Source organism: Carassius auratus, chromosome 10, assembly GCF_003368295.1.
Source record: "Carassius auratus strain Wakin chromosome 10, ASM336829v1, whole genome shotgun sequence".
Lineage (NCBI taxonomy): Eukaryota > Metazoa > Chordata > Actinopteri > Cypriniformes > Cyprinidae > Carassius > Carassius auratus.
The window spans coordinates 16,974,555-16,986,970 of record NC_039252.1 but is presented as its reverse complement, the minus strand read 5'-3'; the positions used below and the strand labels follow the sequence as shown (position 1 = coordinate 16,986,970).

Below are 12,416 nucleotides of genomic sequence, written 5' to 3'. Positions count from 1 at the left end.
CGTGAGCATCGGTCCAAACTCAGGGCAGCAGAAAGAAAATGGCACAAATCAAAAGATCCGTCAGACCTGATTATGTATCAGTTTTTGCATTCATCTTTCTCTGCTGAAGTCCATATACTGCCAAATCTTCATACTACAGACACACGTAACCTCTTCAAAACATTCAATTCTCTTCTCTGTTCCCTCCATCACCTCTTTAACAGCTGATGATTTTGCCACATTCTTCACAGACAAAACTAGAACAATTAGCAGGCAGTTCTCCACTCAACGCACATATGAACTTTAGCAGTTTAGTGCAGGGCAACAATATATACTGTATATATATATATATATATATAAAGAGAGAGAGAGTACACTCTTAAAAATAAAGGTTACAAAAGGAAGTTTGACCATTGTGAAGAACATTTTTTTAAATCTGAAAAAAAAAAAAAAAATTCACTAAAAAGAACATTTTCTGCATTTGAAAGGTTCCATTGATTTTTACGTTTCTTCATACAACCATTGATGTCAATATAAAGCTTTATTTTTAAGAGGTACAGTATGTCGTGAGGAAAAAGAGGAAGTTGTTTTGGTAGAAAATTACAAGTCAGTTTTATCAGCAAACGTGCATGTGTTTAAAGATTTAACTGATTATTTTTTTACTCTTGAGTTTAAAGCATATCTGTTTTTGTTGTTGTTGTTTTTAAGAGGTTTAGAATTGAAAACATTAGGCTTGACCCAGAGAAAACTGTTGTTAGCAACTATTTGCACTAATTATAATAATTTTCACTCAAAATTAATTGAATGTTTATTGTACAGTCCAATGAACTTACATTTAAACATTATTATCTTTGCACTTTATATGCAAAACACCATTTATACATAACAGACTTTGGTTGTAATTTATGACCATATGACACAAAAGTGAGAGAAAAAAAACATAACTGGAATATGAAAAATTTAAATGTGTTTTAGGCTGATGATACACAGGCAACATTTTGAGGACATTTTGCCAGGCAACTTTTTTTTGAACAACATTGCTAGAGCACTTCCCATTGAGAATGGGTAATATTTCTATCTGGATATTTTAGATCAGTTGTGAGCCCTGTGTCTAACATGGTTGCCTGTTGACAGCAACATTTCCCAAGTTATCCTGTGTATCATAAACCTTAGTTTTTTTCATAAATGCAAGCTTTAAATTATGTATATACATCTATTCTTCTTAATCCATTCATTATAGAAACCACAAGCCATTATTAGTGAAATATTTCAAATTTCATCTAAGCTGACAGCAAACAAAATACACTATAGCATAATATTCTATTACTATAGTTCATCAAAAAACACTGAAAATATATGAACAATACAGAAAAAGAAATCATGAATAAATGTTAGATGACTTGCTAAGTTTGACTTGATGAATTTTGATGAGAAATAGTTCAATAGTTTTAGAATAATAACACAAATCAATCAGAAAATAATAAATTAGTCGATATCTTCACTAAAGTGAATGCAAATTCTGTATATATATTTTTTTTCTTAATGAATTCAGCATAGAAACCACATGCCATTATTATGAATTAATATTACAAGCTTTTTCTAAGCTGATAGCAACCAAAAAAGTTAATCAAGCATCAGTATTCTATCGTTGTAAGATTAAGCTTTGACGATAGTTCACAAATCACCAATCACTGAAAATACATCAACAATACAGAGAGAAACACACAGGAATGATGAATAAGAGTTAGATGACTTGCTGACTTCAAGTTGATGAATTTAGAGAAGAAATAATTAAAACATCATCAAAATAGTAATACAAATCAATCAGAAAACAGAAAACAGTATATATAGTATAAATGAGCTGATATCTTCACTACACTGAGTGTGTGTGTTGAAGCTGTGTGGATTGTGATGCTTGTGTTCCCTCCTCAGTAAAAACTCTTTCAAAAACACGTCTTAGAGAAAGTTTAACATTGCTCTTAAAATCCTGCCCCATGAAAACATACAGAATGGGGTTCAGACAGCTGTTGAAATACGCAAAAGAGATGGGCAACATATTCACTGCCAAAGCCACCGGGCGACTTGATTTATCTCCGTACATTATTATCAAACGCAATATGTGATACGGCAACCAGCAAAGAAAAAAGGACACAATTACAGCCAACATGATACGAAACGCTCGTCCAGAGTGAAAATGACTCCTGCCTAACTTCTGTGCGATGAATCCGTAGCATGTTGTGATGCATATGAGAGGAACCAAAAAGCCAAACACAAATCTGATGATGCTCAACCTTCCATACAATTCATAATTGTCTTTATCAGGTTGATAAAGCCGGCAGTGTGTTTTATTATTTTTTGTGTAAGTCTCTCTTAACATCGTAAAAGGCAGACTGAGAATTGAAGCCAGAATCCAAGCCGATACACAGGACAGTCGTGCGATGAACAAGCTGCGATGATTCTGAGCCCAAACCGGTGTGATCACCTGAGTAAACCGATCCAGACTAATAAAGCTCAGTGTGAAAACGCTGGCAAACCTGCTGATGTGCATAATGAAGGGGAAAATCTTGCACATTATGGATCCATACACCCAGTGTTCATTAAAACTCCTCTCGGTCACATAGTAAAGAGTGAAAAGGCAGCACAAGAGGTCAGCAATCGCTAGATTGAGAAACCCTACTGTATTAACAGTCCTCTTCATCTTCAATCCAGCAACATACACGACAAATGCATTTCCAGGAACTCCGAGGATAAAAGTCAGGTAGAAGAAGACCTGAGAAATCACACTCGTCCAATTTCTCAAAATTTCATGATAATCCTCCATTGCTGTGATTGAGTGGAAGGGTCCAGTTTACCCTGCTAATATCACATATTGTCAATGTAAAATCATGAATCATATTTAAAGTGTTGTGTCATAAGAAACTTTAAGAAATTAATATATGATCAGCATAGATTAATTATTATAACAAATATGCATTTACCATTACTTTAAAGTACATTCAAATGTTTAAAAATCATATCAATAGCTCTACATAAGTAATCATGACTCACAGTGTTATGATTCGATTCACAGTTATCCTGGCAAATGATTTCTTCTCTAATGTTCAAGACTTTATACCACTTCTTCAAATTTATCACGTCATCAGGCTTTACCAACATTTCAAACATGGTTAAGCTGTGAAACATCATGACCAACTTTATGGCACTTGGTATGTGAACACACATACACACAAAAATTGAGGGCAAGATTCGAAAAAGCTAAGTGACCATACAAAAGTAGTTACACTTATTGTCTTCTGTCAAAAGTGGAAATGAATGGGAAATGGGGAAAATACAGAATATTTTGTGTGTACAATCTACAAATCCCCCACAACGCAAACAAAAATTGCAGTGCAATGAAGGGGTGAAACTCTAAAATATGAGTGCAAGATCAACACACCAACTCACACATGCGCTCACACACACTTACACACACTCACAGACACACACATACAGAATTATACATACTCAAATGAATTGGTAGGGCTATAACCATATAGACAAAATGATCCAGAAGACTGGAATAAGAAGTTAAAATCAGATCAGACCCAGAAGGATTAACCTCTGATTTGGCATAATTTTTGTTACATTTTATACATTTGTAATGTATTGTGTAACAAAATGCTTCCTGTGTTCAGGCTTGACTGTAATTATGTAGTAAAACAAATACAAAGACCCATACTCAGAATTCAGAGCATGAATTCTGAGTATGGGTCACCATACTTGGCAGTATGTCACATCACTTTTTTACTTTAAATATCGATTAATAAAAGTCGCGTGGCAGCTATGACAAGATTATGAGCTTCTGAATGTTACTTTTTGCACAGCATGATCTCGGTGTGCGAGGTGAGTGTGTGAGTGAGTGTGTGTGTATTTGTGCACATGTATCAATTATTAAAGCAGCACATTAACAGTGATTAAACTGATTTTTAATGGATTGACCTTGTCACACACACATATAGCACATTGTGTATCTGTTATTAAAACAATTTATACAAAAATATTCAGAAAGTATTTGCATCAAATAGTTTTTTTTTATCATATTTAAAAATGTCTATGTACCGTTTAAATACAGAATACATTAAAACAGGGGGTGGGGTGGGTTGTATTGGCACTGTCACCAGAAAAATTTAAAATGGCAAGCCATTCCAAAATGTTTGGCGACCCCTGCTCTAAATAATAAACTAAAGCTGCCATTGGGTGTTGGTAAATGTCTTAATGATTAAGTCAACAAGTCATTTATTCATTTATTTGATTCGTTTAAATAGCTGATTCATTCAGGAGTGAAGTAAATGCTTCTTTATGAATGGTTCATTGAATCCTTCGACTTGTTTGACTTGAAGTGGGTCATCACCATCAGACTGAAGGGTGTGTGACATCAAAGTAGCGCAAGAGCTTAGAGACCAGACGACTCCTTGTGCTTTTGAATCGCTCTCGCGGTCCTTTGATGTCAGGCACCAATTGGTCTGTGCAGCACCACTTTTAAAAGCCTTCGAACTTCATTCAAAATGTGTATTAAGAAATTAAATGCTGCTGAGGGTTGCTTGGAGATCTTCTGTTCTTAAATAACAATAATACATTCTAAATTAATTGTTGTACAAGATAAGTAGAGATGTTCTGATACCCTTTTACTCTTCCCGATACCGATTCCGATACCTGGGCTCAGGGTGTCGGCCGATACCGAGTACTGATCCGATACCTGGGTGTGTATCTGTATATACAGCTGTATATACTACTAGCCCTGTGTAAATTGCTAGAATTATTTTATGGTGTGCTTCAGACTTATCCCTTGATAAAACATGAACAAATACATGGTAAACTACTGTATTTATTACAGCATTTGTATTATCTGACATGAATTTGACAGTAATATTATTTTCTTAAGCGAAAAAGAACTTCAAATGCAGCCAAAAATCTAACACCACAAACTAAAAAAGGTATTTTAGGTTTACAATATAACTGTAGAAAAAAACTGCAACATAAGTCTAGGAATATAAAAAAAATCTATACTAATCAGATAATCAGATAAAACAAGTAAAAAACAAGCAACCGTCTAGGCATAATTATTATTATTAATAGAGACGTATTACTACATTGAGACGTAGCTAAATATACTGTGGGCTACAACAGTAGCTTAATATATTGTCAATTTACTCACCATGAAGATCTTTGAGTGTCTGTGTTTATGATATGACAGTTTTCTCAAATGAAATGGTAAATTCTCATTAAGTGACTGTTTATGTGTTCGTGTCCTCATATAGTAACACACGGCATCCCTAGTCGCCGTTTTACTGTCTGGTTGGTCCAGTCTGAAATACTGCTAAACAGCGGAAATACTGCTAAACAGCGGACATACTGCTAACCACTGAACTATAATCAGTGTTGGGCAAGGTACTTGGAAAATGTAGTGAGCTAAGCTACCAGTTACTCTACAGTAAATGAAGCTTCACTACACTGAAGCTACCCCCCTGGGAAATGTAGCAAGCTAAGCTACATTAACAGTAGCTTGCTACATCTAAGCTACTTTTAAAATTACATTTTTATGTTGAACACGTTTTATTACAAGTCAATGCTATCTCAGTGCTTAAAACTGTCAGTCAAACAGATAGGCAGGTGTAATTGTTTAGTTTAATAGTTTTGTGTTCCTTATCAATTTGGCAACAAAAACAATCAAAATACATGTAATTAACAATGTGCGCACAAGTAAGTGTATGCACCTGTTGCATGGGCATGCTTAATATTCCGCAGGACTTTGCAGAACAAAATGCAAGACCTCCAAACAGTACAAAAAAATGGCCAGGCTGGCCCTTATGAAACAAAAATATATTGCAGTATATTGGAAAATATAATGTAATATATAAGGCATATATTCTTATATATATTTATTTTTTCCAATATATTGCAATATATTGAAAGCGGCAATCATTTGTATATTTTGCAATATATTATATAATATATGTGTCATCAATATATTATTAAATGTATTCAAATATATAAAATATTAGAAATAAAAAGGAAAATAATATATTACAATATATCACAATATATTTTAGGTAAATATATTTTCCTTTTGTAAGGGGAACCCTGATAATTTTTACAAGCAGCATCTGAAAACATATTTTCTCTCTGCTATCTCGGTCAGTGTCATGTACTTGTCGAGGTACGGCCACGGCGACTCACTCCTCGGGATTAACTGTTCTCCGACCTCATCATATGCCATCATTTCATCAAATAATTTTTGCGTGACTGGCCAAGGAGTGGTACCATCCGGTGCAGAAGGTGGCGGTAATGCATCATAAAGATGGCTGGTTGTGATCCACCGTAAACACGAACAAGATGAAGTAGCGCCGTCGCGTCACTACTTATCCGGGATCAGCGATCTTAGCAGTTGTATTTCCTGATTTGAGTTTGAGATTCAGAAATGCTTGCGAAAATGTAGCTTGTGTGGAAGCTACCGCACTACTTAGTAAAAAAAAAAAGAGCTTCGCTACTGAAAAGCTATTTGATTCAGAAAGTAGCGAAGCTACGACCAAGCTACTGAGAAATGTAGTTAAACTAGTAGCTTCGCTGCTTGTAGCGACGCTACTGCCCAACACTGACTATAATATAGAAGCGGCTTTACTGTCTGTTGGTAGTTTAGAACGCGATGAGCGATCCAGTCATAGATCAGTGCTGCTAACACGTTTTCATTTCTTCTTCGCTGCTCTAAACAGGGGTTGCTTGTGGCAACACAGCACAACTTCCTGTGTTTGCAATGCATTCTGAGCAGCGAAGAAGAACCGTGCAGCGGTTAGGCAAAGCTAGCAGTCATAACTAGGTCTTGAAAATGGTATCGGATCGGTATATGGGTTAATTTACTTGCCAATGCCGATGCCAGAATTTGTTATGGTATCGGTGATATTTCTGATACTAGAATCGGAATCAGAACAACTCTAAAGATAAGTATCACATTTATCACTTCCGGTTACTTTTAGGGGAATCCTACGCTTCCTGGATGTGAATGCAGCACCTAAAACTTTATGCTCTATCCTTAACTTCTTGTCTAGGTGATATATGTCCTTTCTCTTCCAGGCCAGCATGTGCTGCCTCTTCTTACCCCTGGTTATCTGAAGGTTCTCCGTGAGCATCGGTCCAAACTCAGGGCAGCAGAAAGAAAATGGCACAAATCAAAAGATCCGTCAGACCTGATTATGTATCAGTTTTTGCATTCATCTTTCTCTGCTGAAGTCCATATACTGCCAAATCTTCATACTACAGACACACGTAACCTCTTCAAAACATTCAATTCTCTTCTCTGTTCCCTCCATCACCTCTTTAACAGCTGATGATTTTGCCACATTCTTCACAGACAAAACTAGAACAATTAGCAGGCAGTTCTCCACTCAACGCACATATGAACTTTAGCAGTTTAGTGCAGGGCAACAATATATACTGTATATATATATAGAGAGAGAGAGAGAGAGAGAGAGAGAGAGTACACTCTTAAAAATAAAGGTTCCAAAAGGATGTTTTTGCAGTGAGCCACAGAAAAACCAATTTTGGTTCCCAAAAGAACCTTTCAGTGTTCATGAAAGAACCACTGTGAAGAACATTTTTAAAATCTGAAAAAAAAAATTAACTAAAAAGGACATTTTCTGCATTTGAAAGCTTCCATTGATTTTTACGTTTCTTCATACAACCATTGATGTCAATAAAAAGCTTTATTTTTAAGAGGTTACAGTATGTCGTGAGGAAAAAGAGGAAGTTGTTTTGGTAGAAAATTACAAGTCAGTTTTGTCAGCAAACGTGCATGTGTTTAAAGATGTAACTGATTATTTTTTTACCCTTGCGTTTAAAGCATATCTGGTTTTGTTGTTGTTTTTAAGAGGTTTAGAATTGAAAACATTAGGCTTGACACAGAGAAAACTGTTGTTAGCAAACTATTTGCACTAATTATAATAATTTAAACATTATTATCTTTGCACTTTATATGCAAAACACTATTTATACATAACAGACTTTGGTTGTAATTTATGACAAGTCCATGTAACACAAAAGTGAGAAAACTCTTAACTGGAATATGAAAAATTTAAATATGTTTTAGGGTGATGATACACAGGCAACATCTTGAGGTAATTTTGCCAGGCAACTTTTTTTGAACAATATTGCTAGGGCACTTCCCATTGAGAATGGGTAATATTTCTATCTGGATATTTTAGATCAGTTGTGAGCCCTGTGTCTAACATGGTTGCCTGTTGACAGCAACATTGCCCAAGTTTTCCTGTGTATCATAAAACTTAGTTTTTTCATAAATGCAAGCTTTAAATTATGTATATACATGTATTCTTCTTAATCCATTCATTATAGAAACCACAAGCCATTATTAGTGAAATATTACAAATTTCATCTAAGCTGACAGCAAACAAAAGAAGACACTATAGCATAGTATTCTATTACTATAGTTCATCACAAAACACTGAAAATATATGTTTTAAAAAAAAAATCTTATTGAATTCAGCATAGAAACCACATGCCATTATTATGAATTAATATTACAATTTTTTTTCTACGCTGATAGAAACCAAAAAAGTTAATCAAGCATCAGTATTCTATCGTTGCAATGTTAAGCTTTGACGATAGTTCACAAATCACCAATCACTGAAAATACATCAACAATAGAGAAAGAAACACAGGAATAATGAATAAGAGTTAGAAGACTTGCTGACTTCAAGTTGATGAATTTAGAGAATAAATAATTAAAACATTAATAGTAGAAAATAGTAATAGTAAACAAAATAGTAATATAAAACAATCAGAAAACAGAAAACAGTATATATAGTTTAAATGAGCTGATATCTTCACTACACTGAGTGTGTGTGTTGAGGCTGTGTGGATCGTGATGCTTGTGTTCCATCCTCAGAGAAAACTCTTTCAAAAACACGTCTTAGAGAAAGTTTAACATTGCTCTTAAAATCCTGCCCCATGAAAACATACAGAATGGGGTTCAGACAGCTGTTGAAATACGCCAAAGAGATGGGCAACATATTCACTGCCAAAGCCACCGGGCGACTTGATTTATCTCCGTACATTATTATCAAACGCAATATGTGATACGGCAACCAGCAAAGAAAAAAGGCCACGATTACAGCCAACATGATACGAAACGCTCGTCCAGAGTGAAAATGACTCCTGTCTAACTTGTGTGCGATGAATCCGTTTCACTAGTTCACGCTTACATATAATTAGCTGAGGTATGGTATGCGTATTTGGCGTGCTGTCTGGGGAAGGGCTCCGAGCTCGGGAATTGCCCGAACCTAGAGTACCCCCCCTTCCCCGTATATTGTAAAGTGAACTTGAAGTGAGGAGATGGGGTGGAGGAGGGATGCTGATAAACCGTCAATGGATAGAGGTAAGTCAGCGATATTTATACTATGGGATTGATTACTTGATTATGGTCCACCTGTGATGATTAGGCTAAGTATCTGACGCGCTCCTCCCGAATCTTCATTGATAATTACATAACATGTTGTGATGCATATGAGAGGAACTAAAAAGCCAATCACAAATCTGATGATGCTTAGCCTTCCATACAATTCATAATTGTCTTTATCAGGTTGATAAAGCCGGCACTGTGTTTTATTATTTTTTGTGTAAGTCTCTCTTAACATCATAAAAGGCAGACTGAGAATTGAAGACAGAATCCAAACCGATACACAGGACAGTCGTGCGATGAACAAGCTGCGATGATTCTGAGCCCAAACCGGCGTGATCACCTGAGTAAACCGATCCAGACTAATCAAGCTCAGTGTGAAAACGCTGGCAAACATGTTGATGAGCATAATGAAGGGGAAAATCTTGCACATTATGGATCCATACACCCAGTTCTCATTAAAACTCCTCTCGGTCACATAGTAAAGAGTGAAAAGGCAGCACAAGAGGTCAGCAATCGCTAGATTGAGAAACCCTACTGTATTAACAGTCCTCTTCATCTTCAATCCAGCAACATACACGACAAATGCATTTCCAGGAACACAGAGGATAAAGGTCAGGTAGAAGAAAACCAGAGAAATCTCTGTCATCCAACTTCTCAAAATTTCATGATAATTCTCCATTGCTGTGATTGAGTTGAAGTGTCCGGTTTATCCTGCTAATATCACATATTGTCAATGTAAAATCATGAATCATATTTAAAGTTTTGTATCAGATAAGAAACTTTTAGAAATTAATATAAGATCAGCAAAGCTGAATTATGATAACAATAATATGCTGATATAGCATTCCTGTTAATTTTTGTTACAATTTGAAAAAAAAAATTAATGTTGTATGCAACAAAATGCTTTCAGTCTTCAGGTTTGAATGTAGTAATATTAATGCAAAAACATCCACTTCAAATCAACATTTAAAACAACAACAATTATAAACCTTGACAAAAATAAGTTACATTTAGATCCACAACCTTATAAAAGTAAACAAATAAATATAAAAACAAGAATATTCACAAGCCTCTCTTTACACTCCTATACAGGAATCTAGTGATTATACCAAGAAAAAAAAATTATATTTTCAGTGGGAAACATTTTATCATAATTATTGCATAAATATTAATTAGTATCATAAAAGTCTCTCAAAATACAAAAGAAAACAGAAAAAAATATTATGACCTAAAATATATTAGACTGACTTTACTAAAGAAAAAAAAGTTCCCTTTCAGTCGGTCACGTTCCACGTTCTACATCAGAAAGAGACTGACGAATGGGGTCTCGCCCGAGAGCACAATCACCTTTGAGTGGTAACAAAACGAGCCAGTGGTACACAGTGTACCTTGGTCTGCGGGATTGCATTGCGAGCTCTGCCCCACTGTGTGGGTATATAAGGAGTAGCGCAAGCAACTCGCATTCAAGTTTTCGCTTCACCGGAGTGTTTGCAAGCAATTCATCGGTTCGTCTGAGCTTCCTGCATTCGGCTCCCGCGTTTCTGACGTATCTGAGGGTTACCATGTAGGCTTCCCGGATGAGCCAGCCTCCTCGGGCCACACCCCTTTCACAAATGCTGCAGCCAGTTGAGTTTTCGGTTGAGTTTGCCGGACCCTCTCAGGCTCCTGACATCTCATTTGGGGCTCGGGGGAGGAAGATCGCCAGCCCCCTCCCCTGTGTCCTTTCTTCCCGAAGGTGCACCAGGAAGTGGAGAGTTCATGGAAGGCATCTTTAACTGCCCGAAACCGTTCTGGTGCTTCCTCCTCCTTCACTGCCCTCGATGGCGGAGCAGCCAAGGTGTATGCTGGGATTCCCCCAGTTGAGCTTTCTGTTGCGATGCAACTGTGTCCTCAGAGCACCTCCGCATGGCTAGGTGGTCCCAAGCTTCCCTCCAAGACCTGTAAGTTCTTATCCATACTTGTGGCCAAGGCTTACAGATCTGTTGGTCAGGCCTGCCTCAGAACCTTCAACCCGTGATTGGACCACTCATTTCTATGGGCTGGCGTTCCCCTAAAACCAGTGTCCAGACATGTTGTGGTGTCAACAGATGCCTCAGCCACAGGCTGGGGTGCCATTTGCAACGTACATGCAGCGTCAGGTTCCTGGACAGGACGCCAACTTCAGTGGCATGTCAATTGCCTCGAGTTGCTAGCAGTACAGCTTGTTCTGCACTGCTTCAGGGCTCTGCTGAAGGACAAGCATGTTCTCAACACTGCATGTGGACAACACTGCTTGTGGACAACACTGCGACCGTAGCATACATCAACCGTCAGGGTGGTCTACGCTCCCACTGCATGTTGCAACTTGCTCGCCATCTCCTCTTGTGGAATCAGAAGCACCTGAGGTCGCTTCATGCCATTCACATCGTACCGTGCAGCTGATGAGCTTTTACGTCAGCAGTCTCTCCCCAGGGAATGGAGACTCCACCCCCAGTCGGTTCAGCTGATTTGGGAACGCTTCGGAGACGCTCCGGTAGACCTGTTTGCCTCTCCAGAAAATTCCTGCTACCAGTTGTTTTACTCCCTGACCGAGGGTACCCTTGGCACGGACGCTCTGGCACACAGCTGGCCACTGGGCCTGATCAAGTATGTGTTTCCCCCAGTGAGCCTTCTTGCACAGACGTTGTGCAAGATCAGGGAGGATGAGGAGCAGGTCCTCATGGTTGCCCCTTTTTGTCCCGGCCGGACCTGGTTCCCCGAACTTGTACTCCTCGCGACAACCCCACCCAGGCCAATTCCTCAGATGAAAGACCTTCTTTCTCAGAGACGGGGCACCCTCTGGCACCCACGTCACAATCTTTGGAACTTACATGTGTGGGTTCTGGACGGGTCACAGAATGTTTAGGTACCTTGTCACCTCAGGTGGTGGCTACCATCACTCAGTTAGAGCCTTTGCTTTGAAGTGGAACCTCTTCATCACTTGGTGTTCTTCACGTCATGAAAACCCCTG

The 12,416-nt window shown here is 37.7% G+C and overlaps 1 protein-coding gene and 1 pseudogene across 1 annotated transcript; both read right to left on the bottom strand.

Annotated features, from left to right (window-relative positions):
- Positions 1 to 1,570: 1,570 nt before the first annotated feature.
- Positions 1,571 to 2,820, bottom strand: LOC113110095 (C3a anaphylatoxin chemotactic receptor-like). Its single transcript, XM_026274110.1, has one exon. The coding sequence runs from the start codon at positions 2,798 to 2,800 to the stop codon at positions 1,853 to 1,855; it is 948 nt and encodes a 315-aa protein (XP_026129895.1). The 5' UTR covers positions 2,801 to 2,820; the 3' UTR covers positions 1,571 to 1,852.
- Positions 2,821 to 8,841: 6,021 nt separating this feature from the next.
- On the bottom strand, positions 8,842 to 10,073 carry LOC113109498 (C3a anaphylatoxin chemotactic receptor-like; annotated as a pseudogene).
- Between the last annotated feature and the right edge of the window lie 2,343 nt (positions 10,074 to 12,416).